The 25,003-nt window shown below is 41.4% G+C and overlaps 1 protein-coding gene across 1 annotated transcript; it reads right to left on the bottom strand.

Moving 5' to 3' along the window:
- On the bottom strand, positions 1–19,269 carry LOC102109566 (interleukin-2 receptor subunit alpha-like). Its single transcript, XM_014262379.2, has 7 exons — positions 18,969–19,269; positions 10,184–10,369; positions 9,845–9,967; positions 9,317–9,544; positions 7,531–7,584; positions 6,571–6,643; positions 1–5,290 (listed from the first exon to the last, which is right to left on the bottom strand). The coding sequence occupies exons 1-6, from the start codon at positions 19,042–19,044 to the stop codon at positions 6,591–6,593; spliced, it is 720 nt and encodes a 239-aa protein (XP_014117854.2). The 5' UTR covers positions 19,045–19,269; the 3' UTR covers positions 1–5,290; positions 6,571–6,590.
- Positions 19,270–25,003: the final 5,734 nt, after the last annotated feature.

Here is a 25,003-nt window from a genome sequence, read left to right as displayed (position 1 = left end):
TCCCAGGTCCTCTGCCTGCATGTTTTTTTTCTCTGGGATCAAATGCTGACACAGCCCCTGATGGGATGAAAGAATCAGTGCAATTTCAGGCTGAGGCACATCTGCACACACCTCTGCTGTACCTCAGGGGGCTCCCTCTGACTCACTCACCCACCTCTGCACACCTGCTGGGGCTTGAGATCATACTCATCCTCACCACTGCTCATCCCATGCCCCACAGCTCCCTCTGGAACCAGGCTCTGGAACCACTGATCATCTCCATCACTCCCACCTCCATCAGCTCCCTGCACCTGATGATCCTGAGGACCTTTACCCTTGGCACTACCCAGAAATGTCCTGCCCTCCACAGTAAGCCTGTGAAGCACCTGGGAAGCCCAACATGAAAAGAATCATCTGAGTCATTTCAAAATTCCCTTCCTCCTGTACTGCAATCACAACAGTTTACATTTCCCTGTGTTTGCTTAGTTTATTTCTTGGGAAAAAACTCAAGCCAAGTCACCTTGAGAACTAACATCAAACATTTTAATTAGAATGGGGGGGGAGCATATTGAATACCAAAACCACTTCCAAGGCAGTGCAGAAGTCTTCTAGACAAACACAGGTGCTGGCAGAACTCCTGGACAAATTCACTCTACACCCTGTTTGGGAAAACCTAGACAACTTCCTTCATGAAGATCCTATACAAATAGCCAGTCTCAGACTGCAGCAGAGGCATTTGAGAGTATTCTACCACTTTGGCAGAAATGCCCTGCCTTCCACAGCAGGCAGATGAAATACTTGGAAGACACAAGGTAAAGGATCCACCTGACTACTGCCTTCCCACAGGTATTGGAGGTGTTTCTCACAGGAGCCCAGCTTGGAGCTGAGCAGAGGGCTGCCCCAGCTCCACAAGCATGCTGCCAGCCACCTTTCATCTGGGATTGCCTCTGTTTTCTGCTGAGCCTGGTGTGAATGTGGAACTGGGATACAATCCTTTGCTGAGCCCAGAGCCGGCCCATGCCCACAGTGGGGTGGGAAGCACCTCTGTTCCCTGGAAAGAGGCAGCTGCACTGACATGGGAGGGTAATTTTGCAGTTTACTCTGTGTGTCCATCTTTGGGGAGAGCTCTAGGATCCAGTGTGTCACAGGGATTTTAGACACTAAGGAAAAATTATTTTTGCTGGGAGCTGTGAGGGGACACTGTGACCTAAACTCACTTCAGTGCAAAGTGGGTTGGATCATGCAGCTTGCTTAGTCTTTTTCCAGTAACACCAAGGGTTCAGATTGCATTAGATGAACCAATTGTTAAGAGCTGCTCTGGAAGAGAAGAAATAAAAAAATCAAGACATTGGCATAATCTGGCCTCTGCTGGGCAAAGCTCCTTTGGTTCACCCAGGAGTATCTTTGGCTGCTCATTGGGAAGGCAGCCTGGGAAGTGCTTCCAGGTGCTTTTCCATCCCCTGGGCACAGGAGATGCCATCCCCATCTGCTGGGTTGAACACATGGGAGCTACCGGATCTCTCCCATGGAGGCAGCAAACGTACTGTGTGTGGTTCTGCATGAAACACCTTCTGTTTGTGGTGCTGCCAGGCCAATCTCCAGATGTTTGGCCAGGGGAAATGCACATCTCTTCATCTCACCCTGCAGGGAGAGGCTTTCTCCTGGGAAATGATGATCAAAGACATGAGGGTCTTTCCTGAGTCTCACAGGAGGTCCTGCTGGGAGTTTCCTATCTTAAATTAAATGCTAATCTAGAAAAGGGAAAAAAAATATTACTTCCACTAATCTAATTGCTTTATCTTGTTCAGATCTTTTAGAGGAGAGGAAAGTTAAAATTATCAAAACCCAAATGTTTATTTTCATGTGTTATTTTTATATCCAAAGTCAGATTAAAAATTAGGTCAATATTAGATGTTTATTTAACCATCTTAGCCTCTGAATACAAAGGCCACACCTGTTAGGAAAGTTTTATAAGATTTTATCTCCTATGATTTCTGTGGAACTACTTATCTGTTGTGTACCTGGACGGAATCCTGTGAAGTTACACTCCATGTACACAAGAACCACCAAACCTATTCAAACTGATGACACAATAGGAGAATTTCCCTATTATTTTTGTTTTAATTGTTGCTCTTGGCTATTGTCTAGCCTCTCCTCCAATGGAATTTACAAATTCAGATTTCACACAGCAACCGTACAAATATTGGAGCTCCAACAGCCAACAACAAAACCCAAACATATCAAGTCTTTTTGCACTTTCAAATGTGTCCTCCCCTGGTGGATGGCACTCCATTTATGAGGGGCTCAGAAAAATTATCCAGATGATTATTTATGTCTGTGTAAACATCAGATCCATTCTAAGGAATACTCAAAGGCCACAACATGAGCTGCTCCTGAGCATCCAGGTCACATTCATGTTTACTCTGAAAGCAGCAACTATTTAGGCAAAGACCGGTTTTACTTGACATTGTTTATAAGGAACTGCTAATTTGTGATTAATTGTAAACTCGGATCCCCAAATGCTTCATAATCTAAAGAACCTTCCAAGAAAGCAGATCCATAAACTGAAGAGAACTAAAAGGGAATATACACTCAAGATCAACCTGATCTGTGTCAAGTGCTGGATGGATGGTTCTGCTGTGCCGATGGGTTTGAGGGGTTTTACATCAAACACTGAAGAAGTCCAGAAAATGCCAACACTATTCAACAGTGGTACTGTACCTTGGGAGTGCAAGTTGGCACCCTTTTGTTTTTCTTTTCATATTAAGTTACATTTTTCCCCAGTACCTTCACAAAATATTCAAAGCCCAAAGCAAATGAAATTGTGAGATATAAATATGATAGAAAAACCCGCAATCTCAAGAAGGCTGAACCAGTGTTTCTGAGCTGGAAGTAAACAGGTTGCACTGCCTCCATCCTTCAAAGAGTAAATGCTAGGAGCAGTGATTTATCTCTGTCCATCCCATGCTGGTTTATATGCAGGTGGAATTTAATGACTATGACTACCCACAAACACTTTGAGTCTAGGTAAATTCTGAATCTTAGATATGTAAAAAGATTAAAAAGCAAGTTTTTTATCTTGATTTTTTATGGGAAAAAAATAAAAGAAAAAAATGAATGAGGAGAAGGTTTGGCTGCTAAGCATCTTCCAGTTTCAAGCATGAGAAGTCTCTAGAAAACAGCAGTTTAAGAGTATCACACAGATTGTGATTATCAGAGAGCACAGGTGAAGAAGGCAGAACATTTGAGCTATTGACCCCATAGTTTGGGAATGTATAAGCCACCTCTTGTGAATACACATGAAGATGTTCCAGGTGAACATATCACATCGTTTTCTTTTAACAGCTGCAGAAAATTTGTTTTAAGCTGCTCTACTACTATGGGAAATGGGGAAAAACAACTCATGAGTCCCACTCCCTGGGACTTCATTGAATTATGGAATGGTTTGAGTTGGAAGGGACATGAAAGATCATCCAGTTCCAACCCCCTGCCATGGGCATGGACACCTTCCACTATTCCAGGATGCTCCAAGCCCTGTCAAACCTGGCCTTGGACACTTCCAGGATGGGGCAGCCACAGCCACTCTGGGCAGCCTGTGCCTCATCACCCTCACAGTTAAGAATGTATCCCTAATATTTAATCTAACCCTGCCCTCTGGCAGTGGGAAGCCAGTCCCCTTTTTCCTGTCACTTCATGCCCATGTCCAAAGTACTTCTTCAGCTCTTCTGGAGCACCTTTCAGCACTGGAAGTGGCTCCAAGGGCTCCCTGGAGTAATCTGTTCTCCAGGCTGAACACCCCCAGCTGTCTCAGTGTGTACCCCAGAGAGAGAAAACCTACCTTCCAGCAGATCAATGTTCCCAGCATACCTGAAGTTATCCTTGAACTTACTGAGGGTTCATGTGATAAGATACGTAATACAAATAAGTTCTGTTCCAACAGGAATAAAATAAACCATGGGAAATATAAACATCGAGGCTATAGAGTAAGAATGACTCAACAATAATCCTAACCAGTAAACCAATGACACACACACTCTATCTTGAAATAGAAAACTACGCCAAAACTACCTCATGTCTTCTGAATTCTAAGGAAGTGATCCATCTCATTTGGCTTTTGTCATATGCCATGTAAGCATTTGTAGTTAATCTGGTGAATCTGGGCATTGTTAAAGTCAATACAGAGAAACAGGTCATGACCCTGAGTCATTTGGCCTGTATATATATATAAGTAACTATATATCTCTGTGTGTGTATAAATAAATACATATTCACATATATATATTACATAATAATAATATATATAATATTGTATATTATATATATTTATTATTACATATATATCTAGGCAATATAGACATAAACTGCTCTCTAAAGGGACTTGTTCCTCCCCACTGCCTTCCTCAGACACAGATACTTGCATTCAGCCAGGTGAAGCCCATCTTACCCAGATAAGCATGGCTAAAAAGAGGAAGAAGAATATCCAGACCTTGCAAATTCCCAACAATACAAGAACATGTCAAGGATTATATGTGCTTGAGCCTGCCCTCAGATGCCTCTGCACTGGGCTCTGTCATGCTCTGCAGCTATGAAAGGAGCTGTCAAATTAATCAGCTGCCATGATCTGCACCATCCTTGTCTGAGCTGGAGGAATGATGTAGGAACTGTCATGGAAGGCACAAATCCAAAATAATTGGGAGGAGGGGAGTGATGAGGAATGCATGGATATAGTGAACCATAAAGGAGTACAGTCAGATTTTCAGCTGCAATGCAGGGGGTGAAGGGGTTTCATTTCCAAGGGGAACAATTTGAGGAGAAAATTGTGCCTGACCCACATGGGTGGGGAAGAGGCAGGGGGACATCAGGTGTCCAGCAAAGCTGCTCTGGGTGTGGGGAGGGTGGTGTGTGGGCTGAAATGATGGTGGCACCATCTCATGTGCTTGGGAGAATGGTCCATATGCACTCCTGGTGGTTTGGGAGGGGCTGCAGTTATATTAGAAATACGTCTGCTGCATGGTAGGAGGAGGAGAAGTGGGTTTGGGAAGTAGTTTTAGGCAGGGCTCCTTTCCCATCTGTCAGTGATGGGGTGCAGTCCTCCTACCAGCACTCTGTAGGTGGAAAGTCATGCTGTCCCCATAAGAGTTAAGCTGTAACATCTTCTGCCTCCTTCACACGTTGGATTTGAGTGTCCAGGCCTCCTCCTCGTTTGCCACTGCTGGCCTTGGGGTCAGTGGTACATTCTGGTTTCTTCTGTGGCAAGTCATTAATTTCACAAGTTTGCATCTGAATGCCACAATTCCCTGAGAAGTCTTCCCTGCAACAGGAAAAAGACTTTACTACAGGTGGGAAGAAGCAGGTTTTCTATGTCTTCTTCTATATTTACTATGAGAAACAACAGAGTATTTTTTACAAAGACATCATTTAGGATCCCAGTTACTCTTTCATTGTCATTTACTATTTCATTTACATTTCATTGTCAGTTACTATTTCATCTGGCATTGGCTATTTCACCTTTATTCCACCACAGAGCTGGTAAAATGTGGATCATTCTTGACACTTTTTCGCATAGCATATTTTCAGAAATACTACAATGGCCAGGGCAATCTGCACCATGGTTGACTATCCTCACTAAAGCATGTTTCAAAGCATTGTTTACACTTTATATGGCATTATCCAGTCATTAATTGACAAAAATCTGCTTCTGATGTGATTTCCTGAGGACATTCCTTCTCACTTTTCAAGAAAAATCCCCATTCAGCTAAGAAGTATCAGTAATTAGTAAGGAACATGAAGAGAAACAGGGACGAGGATTAGCAAAGAGAGAGGAGAAGAATTCCCAAATGTTAAATAGGGACATCTTGGCTTAACTAGGCTGGGGAGCCTGTGTACAGGAACAGCCTTGGTGCATCTCAGTGTAGTAACAGAAACAGGGAGGAGGCCAGACTGAAATAAATCTGAAGTACAAAGTTGTCATGACGCACCTCTGAAATCAGGGGATGAAGAAAACAGAATTACATGGTTGTGGTGGCAGATGCTCCCCTAGACTTCCCACAGTTTGGCCAGAGAGAAAAAGACTGATAATCTATCTGAAACAATGTATTTGCATAATTAACCTTAATTTTCCCACAGAATTAATCTCTCATCCATTATTTGAATTGCCATTCTCAGTTCCACTGAGACAAAGGGACAAAGACTGCTTTTTAGAATTATAGAATCACAGAATGATTTGGGTTGGAAGGGATCTTAAAGCCCATCTCATTCCATCCCCTTGCCATGGGCAGGGACACCTTCCACTATCCCAGGTTCCTCCAAGCCCCTTCCAGCCTGGCCTTTGACACTTCCAGGGATGAGGAGTCCACAGCCTCTCTGGGCAACTTGGTCTGAGATTTTTTGATTTTAAAAGCTCTTATTCCTCCTTTCCTTGTGCCAGTATTTAATAGCTGAATCAGACAATCCAGGGTCATATTTAAAACCAAAGAAGAGGTCTAGAAATCTAAGCACTGCAATAGGGAGAGGCTGATCCAGTTAATAACTCTTCCACCTCTACAGATTTTTTTGTTTGATTTCACATTTTCCTCATTCTGTCCCACTTACCTTATTGTCTGCTTGGTGAATCACACAAAGGCAGTGGGAATCATAAGCAGAACAAACCAGATAGCTGTAAAACCTGAAAATCAATATGATTAGCACCTGGAGTTATCTTAATTATTGCATTTTTTCCAACGGGGAGAAACAGGCAAGATTAGGGATAAGCTCTCATCTTGCCCCTCTGCCCAGAGGCAGGAATTTTTTCATGTTGCTCCACTGCTCCCAGGACCCAACCAGAGGGGACTTAGGCAACTAGAGACTGACCACAGTGAAATAACCAGGCATTACTGATGTTGTGGTCTCTGGAATAGTTTGCAAAACTCCTCCTTCCCTTCCTTCATCTCACTCCATTATTCCTTCTCACCATAACGTGCACCACAGTTTTCTACAGACTCCAGCTGGAATCAAGAGCCTTTGTGCAAAATCTTGAACATATGTACAGTAAGACACAATTTCTATTTCATCAGCTAATGTCTGAGTGGAAGATGGGGAAGAGGGAGAAGAAAATCTCTTCACACTGATCTAAATGCACTAGTTTAGCTGTGAAGAAATGTTCTATTTGCCCATCTTTTTTTTATTCCTTTGAAAATGTGAAAAAAACTCAGCATTTAAATATTTACTTTTTTTCCTGCTTTTTTCCAGTTGAACTGATTTGTTGAATTCACATAAAGTCTCAGAGAAGAATCTGAAAATGGCTCCATTTATAAAACAGACTTTTGGTTGATCTGGTTTTTTTTACATTCCTTATGAATCTTTGAAAACTTCTTTATAAAAGCTTTAGTGCTTAAACAATCTGTTTATACTGTCTTTACTAACTTCTCACACAATACATGGATATAGATTTGTCTTGCAGCATATTTAGTAGCGCTTCTAACAGAAATGGATCTCTTTGGAATAGAACAACAAACTGAAAGACCAACTAAGTGCTCTGGGTGATTGAGTGAAGTCTTTAATAAAACAACATACCCGTCACTGGCAGTGTCCCTGAGGAAATAGGGAAAGAGGACAGAAGAGTCAAACCTATGGAGAGAGAGAAATTCTTAATATTTGTATCAATTTGCTCGTCTGATGAAGAGCACCAGAGCAGGGATGAGGACAGAGTGAGGCAAAGAGCCAGCTCATTCCAACACCAAAGCAGTGCCAAGGGTGGAGTCTGACAGCTCACCCTCTGCACAGAACACTTGAAAATTGCTGTGTTTGTTTCTTGGCCATCAGTAGATCTTTCCAGTCTGGATAATAACATCTCTTCTGATCTGATACCTGTTAATGGTGGGCATGAAGTAAACTGGAATGGAATCCATGTAAGATCTTTACTTCATATGAGACTGGAATGATGACTTTAAAGGTGCCAAGCTAGTACTTGGAAACATGGTTTCAACCAGGACCAGTTTTTTGCCCAGAAATGTAAACTAAAACTTTTCTGGTACAAGAAATTAATTTAATTTCTCTCTTATCCTGAAAAGGAAGCTCTAAACTTGCCCCAGTATGAGATATGGATAGACTTTTAACAAGACATCTTGTAATAGTGGTTTCTTGATTAATTTCTTTTGTGCTGAATGCTGAACTGAGAAAGCTCCAGCCCCATTACATACATCACATCATAATAAATACAGAGGCAACACCTTAGGGGAATAAATATTTGGTGTTCTATTTGCAAGGATCTGAGCTTGCTGAGGTTTGAGAGCATTTTGCAGGAAAGTGAAATTAAGTTTAATTCTCTTGAATTAAAGGCTGAGGGGGCTTCTTCTGTGATCCAGTCCCATGTTTTTTACAATCCCAATTTAATTTTTTTATAATATTTGTACTTTTTAAATAGATGTAATTTCAATATCCTGTATTATCTTCTAGGACTGGTTTGTTGATGGGTTATATCCATCACAGCAAGAAGTTCTTTTATCCTGGTAGCACCAAGTGAAATCTTCAATGGTGTCATGATGGAAAAGAAAAGACCAGACAAATTGTGACTACTGGGAGCACTCCCAGGGACCACAGGGAAACAGATTTATGAAACAGGGGAGAAAGTCCTGGACTGATGCTGGAACAGTGTGTGCAGTGGTCTGGTATGGCCACAAGGGCTGGAATGACAAAATAGGCTGAATTTCTCGCTGACAGCCATTCATTTTACAGCTATAAAAGCCACAGCAAACTTTCACATAGCAGAAATCTGTATATTTTCCTGGAAATGTGTGGAGTTTCTCCTGTGATTAGGGACATCTATTTCACAGTTACTTCCCAAAGGATTAAGTGAAGAAATCTGTCTGTGTACATTATCATCATTTCAGTGGTAAGTTACATTTGACTCCTAACCAATACTATTTCTTTTTTTGGCTTTAATATAGATGTCTGGATACATTGCACTGTTTTATGTTATGCTATAATCTGTTAGTAGTTCTCTTAGCTTTATACTGTGTAGTGAAGATCTTTTGTCTGTCACCTCCTGTTCATTAGTCTTAATAAACAATTATTTTTTATATAAATACATCTGATTTGCCATCAATAGAACTTGCAGGATAGAGTGATTCCTTAAAGTCAAACTGTTGACAAAATCTGAGACTAAGGAAGGATTTGCCTTCATTTAAACCCCTTTCTCTGAAGGTGTTTAAATACACAAGGGAGTTCTTTCTTCCTCTCAGTGGCAGGGCTTCTTTAGTAAATTTTTTGAAGCTGCCACTCTCCCCACAAGAGTTGTGGGGGTCTGAACCCCACATGAGCAGGTCAGGACATTGTTGTAGTGTAATCACAACCATCTTACCTGGCCCAATGGTCTGTGGTGGCCACTGGTTGCTGTCATTGGTGCATCTCATATCAAGGGGGGTCCAGACGATTTTGCCGTTCACCTCCTTGCACGTTCTGCTGCCAAAGGTGGGGGGTCTTTTATCATAACCTGTCTGGCATTTGAAATGTAAGACTTGTCCCACGTAATGCTTTTGGGGCAGACTTATGGAGGCATGTGGAACAGTCTTGGGAGGACCACAGAAATCTGTGGGAGCACAAGGCAGCACAAGGTTAAAGCAGACAGATTTTATATACTGCTTCTGTTTCTGAAAATCTTGTGTTCTTAGAAAATATAGACAAGCAGGATATACCAACCCTTTCTAATTCTTTGTTAGGATACAAAACACTCATTTGCTTATACCATATCCTTACTCAGCCAAGATATTACAGAAATAATTTCTTTCCATCTGTCTGTGAAATAATTGAATATTATTCACCATTTTTACACTACTTCCATGAAAATCAGCAGGAGAAGCATTACAGTATTAAATGAGCTCTTATTTACCTTTTTGTTTGGACTCTGAAAGGTCTTGTTGCTTCTGGGCTGCAGGGCTCCTTGGTTCTCTTTCTGGCTTCTGTGTAAGTTCTAACTCCATCGTGGGAGCCACCGACAACAAATCTTTCTCATCTGTGGAGAAGTTACATTTGTTGAGTTACAGCAGGACAAATATTGGAACAAAGTGCCAGAGCACCCAAGCTTTTACAGGTTGGATAGAACTGTTTCAAATTCTAACTTAGAAAAATAAGCACAAAAGATCTTTTGTTAATGCTCAGATTTGTTTTATACCAAGTAACACATTGGAGAAACACCTCTATGTATAGGAAAAAAACAACACTCACTCACCAAAGCATTTAAATAGTTGGTATTCCCAAACAGCACCCTGCTGTTTGCTCTTACACTGAATTCCTAGGTATGCACCAGCTTCTCTGTCATAGCCAGGGTCACACTCATAGTACAGTTTGGTCTGTGGTGGATACATTTCAGCAGTAACATCAGCAAATTCAGGCCTTGGAAGACGTGGGCAAATACCTGCAAATGGAAAGCCCGAGAATCAGGACAGCCTGGCATTTTAGTTCATGCATCAAGGGCATCCTCATTCTCAATACTAGACATGTCCAGCAGATGGACAACATGAAACACTATCAACATTTTCTTAATGAAGCTGTACACAATCGTTTTGGAGAGCAGCTACCCACACCAAAGTGTGCATGGAGTCTATGGAGTGAAGTGCAATAGGCAAAAGTAAGCAATTAAAAGTTGTAATCAGCTCCAAGCAAACATTGGGAATGGGTGTAGACTCAGTTCTGTCTGAGGACACCAAAGAGCAGCTTACTGTGAAATAAGGTTGCAAACCTAAATAAAACTTGTCCCAAAACAAGGACGTGAAGTGTTGTGTCATCAGCAAATCACGTCTAAATATATTTCTCAATCAGCTGGAATGAATTAAGTTAAATCATTTCAGTGCATTTGAAAAGCCTGCTCAAGCTGAGCTGGGCATCCAGAGGTTGATAAAGGCACTACTTAATGATTATTTAAGGCCTAAAGGCTGAGAAATTAAAGGATCAAATAGTCTGGTTGCACCAGGGCTGGCATTCTGGATCTTTGGGTGCACAATCTGTGGCCTTCTGTGCTAATGCACAACAGTAACAGCTACCAGGAGTGAAATTTCTTAGTCATCATATCCTTCCATTTTCTGCAGCTATAATTAATGCAGCCTTAAAAACCAGCAGAAATGACTGCAAAAGGCCCTCAAGTCTCTGATAACTGTTCATCATTTGGTGTCTGCCCTTGACTCCCAAACTGCCTTCTCCTTGAAAGACCAACAGCGACCTCCAGCCCTGCAATGCCCTTTTCTTTAATTTCCTCACTTTGATATTTTCTACCCGTCTCACTTTACATTGTCTTGCTGTTTAGTAAAAGTCACAAAGGTTGAAGAAGACAACAACTAAAAGTATGTGAGCAGTTTAACAGCTAATCTGCATAAGGGTTGTTTTAATCCCCTTGTACCTTTGTGTTATCAAAGCATTTGCCTTGTAAACTACATCAGACTGTGGCTTTGAGAGAAGCGATTGCACCCGAAATAGTTAACCACATGGTTTACCACAGACTGTCAGGGTGATTAAAATTAAAGAGTTATCAGATCAGCAGCAAGTTGAGATCATGTACTCTCACTTTCCCTGAAAGCTAAAAGCTTGTTTCCCTCAAGACTTCAAAAGCCTCTTTGAAGCAGATTGCAGATCTGAATCTTAGCACAAGGCACTCAAACCTACAACTCATTAGTATCTTCTTAAGAAAACCCACAACATTTAACCTACTATCATAAAGGGCAATCATTCTATTAATTGATGATCAAATGTTGGGTTCTTCTGAACTTGCACACATCAGACAGGGATTGTGCAGAAATGGTGCACTTGGGAGATGGTGAACATCCACATTGCAGCAGGATCTCACACAACCTTCCTTAGATTAACCCTTTTAATTTCATCCACATTGCTCAAATTCTTGTCTTCTCACATCTAAATAACTGCAGTATCTTCTTTGACCTTTACAGCCATATTCCTTTCTCTGATCCAGAAATAATTTTGGAAGATGAATTTCCCAGGTCTCATTGTGACCTTGTGCCTGCATCCCTTTGTCTTTTAAATGCTTCATTGGCACATGAAATATTTTGCTCCCATTTTCAAGAACCTTCTCTTTCACAACCATCATAACATTTTAAAACACTGTCTTCTCCCATACTAGAGGTCATCACCAATGTGTTTGATATCAAAGTCATCAGCTTTTGGGTTTATTGTACCAGTCCTCACACTGGGAGGAGCTGTGAATGAATACGGATATTACAAAATATCCTATGCCATGATTACTTTTAGTTGTCTCAGCATATCTTATATACCTTCAGAAGTGCTTCTCTTTATGCAGTTTTTACTCCTCCTTCTAGAAGAAGTAGGCACTGGGCATGTAACCCATGCACCCTCCTGCCAGGCAGTTGTAGGGAGTGGAAAGGTCCCCCCTGAACCTCCTTTTCTCCAGGCAGAGCTCCCTCAGATCCCACAGCCTCTTCTCATCACACCTGTGCTCCAGACCCTTCCCCAGCTCTAATGCCCTTCTCTGGACCTGTTTCAGCACCTCCACGTCTTTCTTCCACTTTGTGTCATGGCACCTCCTGGAATAGTTTGGGAAGACTGCAGAAAGGATGCAGACCTGGTGAGGTCTGGACCATACTGACCTCTGGAGTGAATCATGCCTAAAACTTCATTCCATCTTTGTGCCCAAGGAAACTGCATGGTTTGCCCCTAAAAGAATCAACATCTTTGCTGTGTGAGTGGTAAAAAAGCCAAGGGATTGGATGAATCCAGGGAGTAGGGAATGGCAGGGTAGATATTTTCCTTTACTAGATTTATGACTTTTTACATTTTTAAGGAAGATTAATTTTGTTTTTTGGGCTTTTTTTTCTGTTTTGCACCTTGCTGGTAATTAGCCAATCAACTTCTTTGAGTTTGTGTGATATGAAAATATCAATCTTTTAAAAGGTCAGCACATCTGGGCATTACCTGCCTCACAGCCTGTAGAGATCTAGTTTTGCCCAGACCAGCTTTCCCTGGATTCTGCACCCCTCCACAGCTGCTCCAGGGTTGCACTTCTGCTATTACTGGTTTGAAATACTGCCCTCACATTACCTTAAGATGTCTTGATGTTCTGTTTACCTCCTAATTTTCCCTTTGCACATATTCCAATTTTTTGTCCCCATGACAAGGTGTGTGCCACTATTTCCTTCTCTTTCTATGCTGATGTCCACTGTTCTCTTTCCTTCATTCACAAAATTCATCAGCCCCTACCAACTATTCTCACTTCCCACACCCCAAAAGTGTCCTGGGAGTGCATTTCTCTGCACTCAGATGTAGTAAATAGGTCAAACAGAGAAGCTGGTATAATTGTGGTTATAGGGATTTAACCCTTCTGTCAGTTACAGAATTATGAGAACATTTAACTCTCCTAAGGCAGATGGGAATTTCTGTTTCTCCCCATATTAATGGATTTTTGGTGTCTACAGCATTTGTAGAAATTCTGGAGGTGATTTCCATTATTATGATGGAGTGGATGGAGACAAACCCTTGGAATTAGAAGGAGACTTGTGTATTGAGACAATAGGCAGCCATGAAACACAAAAATTAGAAAGTTTTTAGAAAAATTATTGGTTCTGCTGGAGTGCTCCCTAAATTAAGTCTGAAAAGCTTTTTGAGATCTGCAAGCCTTGTCATCTGAGCCAACAGATAGGTATGAGCTGGGGTGTCTGATGCCATTTGAGATGTCTCAGGGCATTTGGGATTTCCACAGGAGCTGCCAGATATCACACAGGAGATACTGGAGGGACAGAAACCCAGCATCTAGATCAACATCAGTTCTTTCAGGTTTCTTTCCTCATGTTTCCCACCCAAGTATGTTACTCACCCAACCACAAAACTGCTCTCGGTTGGTGAGCTGGCAGTACCAGGCTGCATGAAACCCTCCTGCCTGTTCCTATTCCATGTCTGAGCTGGCAGAGCAGTGATAGATGAGGCTTTAGTCCTTTAGTCCACAAGAAGTGAGCGGGGAAAATTCGTAACAGGTATTTTTAGTGCTAGGTAAAACACAGTGAGTCATGCCACAATAACCTAAACTCAGAACTTCCTCTGTCACGTGGCTGTGTGTCACCAGCTCTGACATTATTCTGATGTGAAGTTAAAGCAGCAAAGTGCAAAACCAGGACGATTTTCCCCTTACTAAAAAGGCAGTAGGATGGGATTGGTAGGAAACTGGATGTTCTGACATTTTGGGCAGAAGCAGTGGAAGAAACCAGGCACTGCACACAGCTGCCCAGTTCAGGGATGAAGAGCACCTCTCCCCAGAGACACCAACAAATCAAAACATACCAGGCCAAAATGAAGATATTTCCCCAGCTGTGCCTGAAAAGTTAAATCATGCCCTGGGGATTTATGTGCTGTGTGAAACTGGGCTCTCTAAATGGTCCAGTTCATGAAGATGAAACTGAACAGGCAAAGTGAAGGAATTGATGCTGACAACAGGACTGAAATGGTAATTAACTTTTTCTAACTTTAAAACCTATTCCCAAAGGATCCTTTAACAAGCAAGCCTCAGCTCTGCAGGATTCTTTTCCACATTGATGTAATTTATTGTTTATGTGAAATTGTGAGGTGGGAATAGATCACGGATGTTGGTTGAGGCACAGACCCAAAATTTATTGTAATTTGCCTGTGAGATTATAGTTAGCTGTACCTTAGATTATAGAGAGATTATCTTAAAAAATAATTGAGTAGTAGTGAATCTGCAGTGTAAGAGCCAGAAATACAGTGCAGATAAAATTACCAAAATGGCACAGGTTTTAATACAAACAGCAATGGAGGAGAGACCAGTCTTAGGGGGATGGAGGTAGTTTTGAATATTCCCAGCAGTGAAGAAGAAGAATGTGCTGTTCTAAGGATCTGGAAGTTCAGCCCCTGCTGAGTTTGCTGTACCAGATGTCTCTGTTTGAAAAACGGTGTAAAATAAAGTGGAATATGAACTGTCAGGAGCTCTAGGACCATAGAAAATTGTGTTTGGGAGAAATGCACTTCTCTTACCTCTTGGCTTAATCCTGCTGACCAGCTGTTTGCCATTGATCTAAGCAGTGGTATCCAATGCAAAAGAATTCCATATACAGCAAGGCTAGAGTGGGTTGCACAGTGGACTAAGCTTTCTCATGTTAAGCATAATTTAGCCTCAGGAATGTGCATTCTTAGCTCCTTCTGTGAGAAGTGCAGCTGGGAAAACCTCTCTAGAGCACAGCAGACACCTAATCTCCCTTCTCCAAAGCAAAGATTTAAGGTGCTGCTTTCTTTTCATTAGCTGCAGTGATGGAAGAATGCTCTTAGGTGTTCACATTGATAATCAGAGGGATTTACCTGATGCACTGATGGATCTCACGCCTGCCCTAGCAGGGGGGCTGGGCTGGGGACTTGGACTCAAAATGTGGAATCAGAAGAGGGAACATTAGAAAAGAGGGAGAGGAAGGAAGACCAGCCTGGGCACGGAGTGCTGCATGGAAAGTGCACTAAGTAAAGAATGGGGAACACTTGTTTTTGTTCCTGGGTGTTTGTAACATCCTTGGTTCTGTGGTAAAGCCACAGTGCTCAGACTCTCTAAATGCAACCACAGCACATGGTTTTGTAGCAGAACACAGAGCCAAGTTTTGAGAATATCATACATGAAAGCCTTGTTTTGGTGTGTGATAATTTTGCTTCAATACACAACCTCACTAAAACACACGTCTTTGATATTTTAATCTACAGGGAAACAAAAATTATCTTTTTAAACAGTAGCAGAAATACAGATTCTTTCCTTTGTCTGGAACTTTCTCAGCCTTACCTTTTATAGGGCTGAAAGGGCAGTAGAGAATATCCTCTCTGAGAATAATTGAATGGTCTGTCAAGTGTGTGTCCCAATCTTGGGAAAGTAAGAAAAAAAAAGGTCTGGTGGGGAAATTTTTTTATTTGCCCATTTTATAAATATGCCCTAAGGATTCATCTCACCTGACTTAGGGACTTAGCATGGCCATGGAGCTTTGCCCTGGAGATCTCAAGAGTGAGATGGAAATTTTCTGCATCTAGTAATGATTTTTCTGATGTATGAAGTATTTTTCCACATAGAGAGGGTAATATATTTTTCTATATTTTTAATTTTGGGTTCACACTTTACAAATCAAGAACATCAAGAAAAAGCAGCAGATGACAGAGTGCTGCTCCCCTGGCAGGGCTGAGGAACAGGGAATCAAGTGAGAAAAGTCATGGAAGGGCTTTGGAAATGTGGATTTTGAGGAAGTATCAGAGGAGATGGAGCAAGGACTCAGTGAGACACACAGTTCCAGAATTCAGGACCAAGGTCAGGGAATGGAATCCGTGGGTAGAAAATATCCTGAAGCTGGGCTTTGAAGACAGCATTTATGCAACAGGGGAAAACAGGGCAGACAAAGCAGAACATTGAGGAGGTAGAGAGACCAAAATAACAATACTCTGAAGGCAGAAATGAGCCAAGTCAGAAGCAGTGGCTTTCTAGAAATAGATAAAGAGTGGACTTTTTTCTGCAATAAAAGGAAAAAGGACATAACATCTCACCTCTGATGAAGTGGGCAAACAATTTCTCCAGCTGAAGAAGCAGGTACTGCAGGATCTCTGTCTATAATATCTGCTTTTCCTCAGTAGGATCACACTTTTGAAACACTTTTTAAACATTTTTTTAATTGTAGCTGTATATTGAGCCCTTTGTTGCTGAAGGCCACTGTAGCCAAAAAGTTTGTAAAGTTATTTGCTCTCTAGTTGACCTTAAAAGAATCACTCGGCTGTGTTTGACAACTTTAATGTATTCTGCATTGCATTTCAAATCCATGGGAGCCAGCACTAATATGCAATTATAATGGGAAAGAAATTCCTCTCATTTAAATGACTGAGATCTGGTATCCATCTTGTGTGAATGAAATTCACTTGAACCAATTTCTTTCTTTGGTGAGTTCTAATCCTTTCCAGGTTTAACTTGCAAATCTATTGAGTGTATCCCTGCACCATGAACAGCAAGATGGAAAGGTTGTAGGAGCACAGACCAGCTTTTACCTTGTGCTTGACCCTCCCTCCATGTTTCACCCATGCCTGCACCTTCTAGGCACTGTTGCTGTGAGAGTAAAGGAAATAAATGTGATCCTCTTCACAGGAAAACCAGCATTTCTCTTCTTTTTAGAACTAAGGTGCAGCTTAATTGTTATTAAATGAATGATCATCCCATGCCTTAGCTTCCCCAGTCCCCCAGGGCTTTGCCCTCTCAAAACATTTTGAGATCTATCAGTGAAACTGTTCTGTATAACAAATACTTTTAATTTCCTTTTCCCTCTAATTATATTTATTCCTGATAGTGCATTTTGACAAACACCATCTAGGGGTGGATCTATTTACAAAACTGAACTTGCAGTGCTGGGACAAGCTGAAGATACTGAGGCAAAATAATAAAAAAAAGCACTGTACGTGCTGAGGCCTGGTTGATTTTTGACCAGTTCAACCCAGCCCCTTTCCCTTTGCTTTGCTTATGTCTGTTCCCAGGTGTCCTTGTTTAATTCACTAAGGAATTAAAAGCAACAGAACTTACAGCCACAATGCCTTAAATGCCTCTGTGATAAAAACCCCTAAATAGGAAAAAGGTGGTGTTTCTACCTTAGCATATTATTTGCAGGGAGAAATTATAAATATATATATAAATATTATGTTTAAACATTGAGAGAAACATTGAAAATAAGCACAGGGAGTTGAGGAAAGAAGAGCTTAGTGATACAGTGGAGAATGCAATGCTGCACATTTATTCATTCAGTGGTGAATAAAATTACATCAAATAGCATAAAATGCAACTGCTCTGACACACCTCGATTTTTTTCCAAAAAACCAGAAAGGTTTCTGATAAACGAGACCTGCCAGCAAGAAATTTCACAACATGTTCCAAGCAGAGTAATACAGAAAGTGTGATCTGGGGGACCTGACTCATCCCAGAACTGATCCCACTGACACATCTGTGGTGTGTCATCCCTCTGAACATCTCGTGGTGCTGCTCCTGCACGCAGCACCAAGCACTTCCCGTGGGCTCTGGCACCTCATCTGGCAGTGAAAACGCTCCGTGAAGGAGAAGGTGCAGCATTTACTGGCAAAATAATGAGAATAAAATCACCTGGGGCTTCAACATTTGTGAAGGTCCTTCCTGCATTAATGAGTTCAGTCATCAGCAACACACTCTCCCCTTGAGATAGCCAGCCCCAAGGAAAATTCCCAGCCCTGCTAAAGATGATCCATCAGCAGCTACAGTAGCAGCATATCTGAGAGCCTGCCTTAGGCTGTGTCTGTTCATACCTCTCAGCCTGGACATCATCATCAGACACAGAAGGAAACAGCACATTTTTGGAGCTTTGAGAAGGGAAGATTTTTTCTCTGCCTTTGAACAAAGAAATTTAAATTTAAATACACTAATGCATCACCAGACCATTTCTCAATGCACACACTTGTCACGATAAATAAACCAAATCTAAGCAGTGTCACCATTTTTAAATGTGTAAAATTATGCTGAATTGGATTAGCTGTCTCCATTCATAGTTTATAGGCACTGCTGATTGAGAGGCATGGCTGAAAAAATATTTCATATCTATAGTACCCATAGCAAATTTGTATGGTACCTTTTAACTAATAGCATTGCCACCAATTTTACCTACAGAGGTACCGCCATTTCAGTGTCTATTTTTGTTTCCTGAAGTTACAAGGAAAATGGAAAAAGGAAATACAGAGGGCTGCCTCAGGCTGCTTTGATCTGCCCACTGTTCCAATGATGGGTTGGAGGATACATATATTAGTCAGACAAAAAATATCCTCTAAAGCTCTGGATTTTCTGCAGTTGACAGTTTGTGGGCACAGAAGCCATTTCTCTCATTTCCTTAGAATAATAAATTCCTTAAGCTCCTTAACATCTTTCCTTTGCTGAAAGGAGTCAGGATGTTGTGAACACCCCCTAACAGCCACCAAAAAACCCAAATCATATTTTTCCTCCCCAAAAGGCAAAAAGAGTCTTTTACCTGTCTTCTTCCCCTTGATGAATCCAAACAAGACCCACATCAAAAGCCACTTGAGCTCCATGGGACTTGTCCACATCTTTTCTCCACACCTCTGAGGATGGTGAAGTTTCTCAGAAGTGATGAGCTGTTGCCAACCAAGCCAAGGAGCTGATTACTGCCTGATGAGGCTGTCTGGGAACATCACCCACGTGTGCAGGGAGGGCTTTGGTCAGCAAATCATCGTTTTGCTGGCTCCACGGGAAAGAACAAAGGCTGCTTTCTGTTCAGGTATTAGTCTGTTATCCAGGAAACCAAACTCGATGCTCGCTGTGGCAGAGCGTGCCATCGTGTGTAGGAAGTGGTTTGACACATCAGAGCTCCTGGCTCCAGAGCTCTTTCACATTTCACTACAGCTGAGGTCAGTAGAAGGGGGGAGACTTTAATAGGCTTGTTCAGGCACTCAGCCCCAAATCTGTGACTGGACAGGTATCAGAGAGGGACCATGGTTGTGGAATAGATGTCTGGTGTGTGACAATGGATCTCAGGCAACATCTGTGGGCTCTACCTGCAGAAAAAAAGCTTCCATGGCTTATCCTTTTGGCTTTTCAGAGGTCTTCTGTTAGTGATGATAAAGCCACACTGTATTTGATTTTAATGGAAGCATGTGTGCAGTTTCTCTGAATCACAGCTGAGCTTCTGAAGGATGGACAGCTTGATTTTAAGAAAACACAAATGAGGGTGAGGCTGGCAGGTTTGGAAAAGGTTTTCCTTGTTCCCAAATTGTCTGGGTGTGACATGCTTCACTGAAATTCTTCCAAATGCCAGTGGAAAATTGGAAATTACCAAGGAAGTATCACACTTTATGTAGTTTTTCTTCATTTCCACAGAAATTATTTCCTTTTAGTAACTAGAGAATTATTTGGGATAGACTACAGAAAAAAACCCATATTTAAACTATCTGTGGTATTCTATCATGATTAATACATGCTGGGCATTTATTTCTCCTTTATAAATCCTCAAGGAATTAAATCTTCTGAACAGGCAAGCTAAGGAATAGATGTGATATATTTTTAACTGCTGCTATGGCTGCATCTATCAGTTTGCCACCTTTTTCCTGATAAAGCTCCCTTTGCTCTTGCCATGAGAGATTTTGTGCAGCTTTGTGATGCAGGTGACAAATCCTCCTGCAGGGTTTGCCAGCTGCGAGGCTTTGCCAGGAGATTACTTCTCAAATCCAAATGCAACAGGGCATGGAGAACAAGTAAGACTTCTGAAGCAACTGCTGTGGGTAAAATGCTCTGCTCACCCCGGGGCTGCTTCACACTCCACAGGTATTTACTGCCTTTGCTTTAGTATCAAATCATCTTCTGTATTTAACAGTGTAATAGGAAAAGTTCATGCCAAAGCCCTCAAAAGGATTTAGAGAGTTTCACTCCTGAAAAATCTGTCTGAAAGTCTTAGATCCCAATCCTTCATCTTTTTTCCAAGATGCCTGGACATACGTAACTGTCTGAACCCTACAGTCATCTTTGCTGGCAAAACGTATTTATTATGTTGCCTGGAAAGAAATCCCAAACTTTTTATCCTTTCCTTACTAAATACAGGGTCTGTTCTTTTGAGGTGAAGGGATTTACTTGCCAAAATCTGCTTCAATTTCTTGCTTGGTCCAACTATTTAATTCCACAGCTATTTTACTGGTGGACACAGAGGGAAGTTTCCTGCAGTCCTCCAGCTCAATCTTTCATGCAGACATTTGCTTTCAGGTAACAAACCTCAGTACAGGTTAGTAACAGCCACTAAGATTTTATGAGAAAAGGTGAGTTTTTATCCAGAAATGAATGGAAAGTACAGTCAGTTGTACTGGAAGGAATGGTGGCTCATTGCTACAAACACAGATTGCATGAGAAAGACCTGTAACTCAGCATTTACACCTCTTAAAGGTCAGAAAAAAACAGTTATGATTTGTGAGAGGAATTAGCCAGATCAGCTTTTGGAAATAAGTCAGTTTGCTGAATGATTCTACAAAAAGAAACAGTGTGGATTCTGCAAGGAACAGACCTGAGATAGAGAAGAGGAGTGTGAGAACAGAGAGACCCAGCAAGGGAGAAAGACACCCAGGCACAGATAAAAACTGGGGTTTATGAGAAACTAGCATCATAATTTAGATGATTAACATGAGATGTTAGCAACAGAATTAGGTATGGCAATAAAGGAAGGGAGGTGCTGTGAAAACTCAGTGTGTATCTGGGAAGTGGTGGAGGAAATAAAAAAGAAAAAAGGCATTTTGAGAATTAAGGAAGATGTAGGATGAAAAGAAGGTGCTGGTATATCTGTTGCTACTTGACTCTCCTCCATTGACCAGCAGAGTTTTGCTGCTCAAGTAAGTCCTATTTTTCAGCAGAGAGCTGGGAGGAAAAGAGCCTGTCACGTAGCTCAGGCCACCACAGACAAGATTATAAAGATTATTTTTAACAAGACCACAAGTACAGAAATGGAGTTGTCAGGGAGCAAACCACAAACAGAGCTACAGCCTTCTTAGGTCTAGGTTTAACAAGGGCCTTTTGAAACCCTGTAAGTGCTTTTAAAACTCTGCACAAACTCATTTGGTCTGGAGGAGTGTCCTCTCCTTAAACTGGTCTCTCAGCCAGCTCGAAGAAAAGGCAACAATTGATCTTATTGGAGTCCTTCCCAGTTCAAAGCAGTTGTAAACATCCATGTAACTCACTGAAATAAGCAAGCTTTGTGTTTTATTCAATTTTTCTGCTGTGAATCACTCTTATGTGAGTCCTCTATTCAAGGAAACAACATTTCATATGGACCTTCCCAGGGAGGGTGTGGGGGTGGCTCTAGCAGCTACCTAAACTCTGTTAATCAGCTTATGCATCCTTAAAAATTACAGTAATGGTGGTTGTGAACTCACATTATGCACCCACAAGGGCCTTTCCCAATCTCCACAGCAGCATCCAGCTCTGCTGCAGGGCAAAAGTTTGGGGAAGCCAGAGTTATACCATGTCCTCAAAATTATCATCAGAAAATTTTCATCCAGCCTAATTATCTATAAAGGCCAAACAGGTTTTAATCACTTTTTATTTCCCATAAAACTGAGATGGAGCTGACACGAGGCACACAAATTTCACACCTTAAATGAAGCATCTTTACCATGTCCACAGGGTTCCATTCAAGAGGGAGTTGTATGGTCAGTACAGTTGTCAGAGTTCCCCCTTGAGTCAGTGGAGAGTCAATAAGGGCATCTAGAAAGTGATTCACCTCCTCTTCTGGACATCTACATCCACCAGATGAGTCACTCTTATCTCCTCTCTCTCTGCCTTCCATTTGCCCACAATTGTTAAACAGCACAACAGGTCTTTTAGGTATCCCCAGCTGGATGAGACAAATCTATCCTGAAAATCCATCCTGACTTTGAAAACAGAATTTAAATGGTTTAGTGACTGAGAACTTTTCTGCCAAGCATCCTGGATAAGGGTCATCATGACTCATATTAACTATTCCTTTCTTTGATGCTGAGTTGTGAGATAAATATGTGAGGAACATTAAAAACTCTTGGATGTATTTGTTTTCATGTAGTGAGTACTGCCACAAGGTTCTTAACACACCAATGCCTAGACTGGGTTCCTTAATACTTCCCCACGTAAATACAGCTGAATAATACAGATAACTTCCTTCCTATTCTTATTTGCAATCATAATTTCCTTGGTCTGAGAAAAAAAATATTGAGGAACTGGTAAATGAAGTGTATTATTGCATGGTCATATTTGCTCCTTCTCTTCTTTTTATTACCAGGAAGTTATAGTGAATCAAGTGTATTTAATCCTGCAAAGTGCACAAATATTATAAAGTGCCCAAGTCCTAAGACAGCCCCTGTAGTGAGCTCCTTACCCAAGATACCATTTCTTTGCTTGATTTCAGTAACAATTGTTTATATTATCTGTAAAATTATGGAAATATAACTTAGATGAATTATGAGGTGAGTATGAAATTTATTGGCAAATCCCTGAAAAGAAAGTGTCTTTAAAAGGTTTCAAAACAGTGCCAAATGGAAGAGCGTATTAAGAGGCGGTGATTAACTGCCAGAAGAGAAGGATGCACTGAGAGGTGGTGCCCAGGTGAGCCTTTGGTTTTTCACTATTTCCAGCAGTTCTCTGGATGATGAAGACCAGTTGGAAATGTCACACATGAAAAATTTAAATGTAACTCTGAACTGTACAGCACATGCAAAGAAATCCCTTGTTTTGTGCTGTGACAGTGAAGCCACGGGTAAGATGTAGGCATTGCACACTGAGAAAAGCATGGAGCAGCAATGGGAATGAAAAAAAGAGTCTAGAAAACCTTTGCAAAAATAATGGACCAAATAACTTGAAGCTGAGGAATGATGATGGAGAGGGGGACAAGGCAAGAGCCATAGCAGTGGCAGTGATGGAGCTTATCTAGGCAGGACTAGATAAGCCCTCAAGTCTCCTTCCAGCACTGGAGTCTAGGGACTATTTAAATAGGGCACATCCCCTTTATTAGAGGCATCTAAAATCAAGAGAGACAAATGTGAGCAAGTTTAATGCTCAATTTTGCACATCCCACTATTCCCATCCCACCTTTGCCCCTTAAATTGCCATGTGAACTTCCCATGGTTGAAGATCACCATTAGAAGTCTGTCTGCTGCATGTCAGAAGGCACCTTTCTGCATCTTCTTTGCCTTCATGGGCTGGGTAGATGCTTCTGTTTAGGAAGGTAGAGCTCTGTGCCTTCCTTTAGCTCAGTGAAAGCAAAGCTAATCTTGTCTGTATGAATTTTGTTGAGTCAGCTCTGAATTTACCACCTCATAGGAAGCTGATGTAGATGTTCCAAGAACTGGGGCTAAATTCTCTGCCACAGAAATTAAAAGCAAACATTTGCATTTCAGTTCTTAGACCCTAATGTAGAGCCTTATCCTGGAGGTGAAAAAAACCCTTCTGAACTGGATGGATTTTGAGGATTAATTATAGAAAAGCAAACAATTAGAACTTCTAAATACAAATAAATAGTAGTGGGAACTATTTAGAGAATTTCTCAGCTTGGGTAGCTTGGAAAATTTCTAGATCTAACCACTAACCAAGAAAAGTTGCTGTTCAAGTGTGAAAATTTGTGTGGTACTCAGGAAACAAGTGCAGAGTGAGAGAAAATGAAAAGCTGTGTAGAAAGCTCAGGATGCATTTTGCTTCAGCCAGGCTAAAGAAACAGAAAATAATAGGAGGTTTTTCCTTCTTGAGCAGAAATATTAAAGCTGACCCTTTAGTTCATTCAGAATCAGGGTTCATGCCTTGTTTCTTCGCTTCAAATGAGGCTCAGGACTTTGTCCAACATCTTTGTGATGAATCCCAAATCCTCTTCTTACAGAATCAAGTGCAATCCTTCCAATTATTGCCAGAGTAACTCAGGCTGAGATTTATTACAGAAGTCACACCTGATGATTTGGGACAGAATTTTGAAATCATGACTTCTTGTGGTTGCTGTAGGATTTTCTCAGTAGAACATTTTTCTAATGCACATTCAGTGGTTCTCAGATACTGCAGTGACAGCAGTATTCAAGCAGTTGTAGATGAGGCAAATTAAAATGGGACAATTAAGCACTAATGAGGGAGCACTGATGTTCAGCAGAGCCAGACACTGGAAGACAGGAAATTATGGGTAAGATATTAAATAAATAACTCACTGGTGGGGTTACCCTTTCCATTGGGTAGATCTCCGTGGCCTGCTTTGGTGCAGTTAACCTAAAACCATTTTCATCGACTGAGCACTATTTGTGCAGAGGAGAAGGGTGGGCTTGAGATGGGATCTTTGGATTATCAAATCATACAATTATAGAGTCACAGAATGGTTTGGGTTGGAAGGGGCCTTAAAGATCATCCAGTTTCAACCCTCCTGTTGTGGGTAGTGCTATTTTGCACTATCCCAGGTTGCTCCAAGCCCTGTCCAACTGGGCCTTGAACACTTCCAGAGATGAGGAATCAACAGTCTCTCTGGGAGACCCATTCCAGTGCCTCAACACCTTCAGAGTAAAGAAA

The sequence above is a fragment of the Pseudopodoces humilis genome, chromosome 5, assembly GCF_049639895.1.
Source record: "Pseudopodoces humilis isolate 2021_Gansu_Grassland_sample_001 chromosome 5, ASM4963989v1, whole genome shotgun sequence".
Lineage (NCBI taxonomy): Eukaryota > Metazoa > Chordata > Aves > Passeriformes > Paridae > Pseudopodoces > Pseudopodoces humilis.
Note: the sequence above shows the minus strand (reverse complement) of the source record. Positions and strands in the feature narration are given on the sequence as shown.

Coding starts and splice junctions, on each gene's coding strand:
- LOC102109566 (XM_014262379.2), bottom strand. CDS start 19,044: ATGTGGACAAGTCCCATGGAGCTCAAGTGGCTTTTGATGTGGGTCTTG. Junction 7,585..9,316: donor ACCACAGACCATTGGGCCAG/GTAAGATGGTTG, acceptor CTCTCTCCATAG/GTTTGACTCTTCTGTCCTCT. Junction 6,644..7,530: donor AGGGACACTGCCAGTGACGG/GTATGTTGTTTT, acceptor ATTGATTTTCAG/GTTTTACAGCTATCTGGTTT.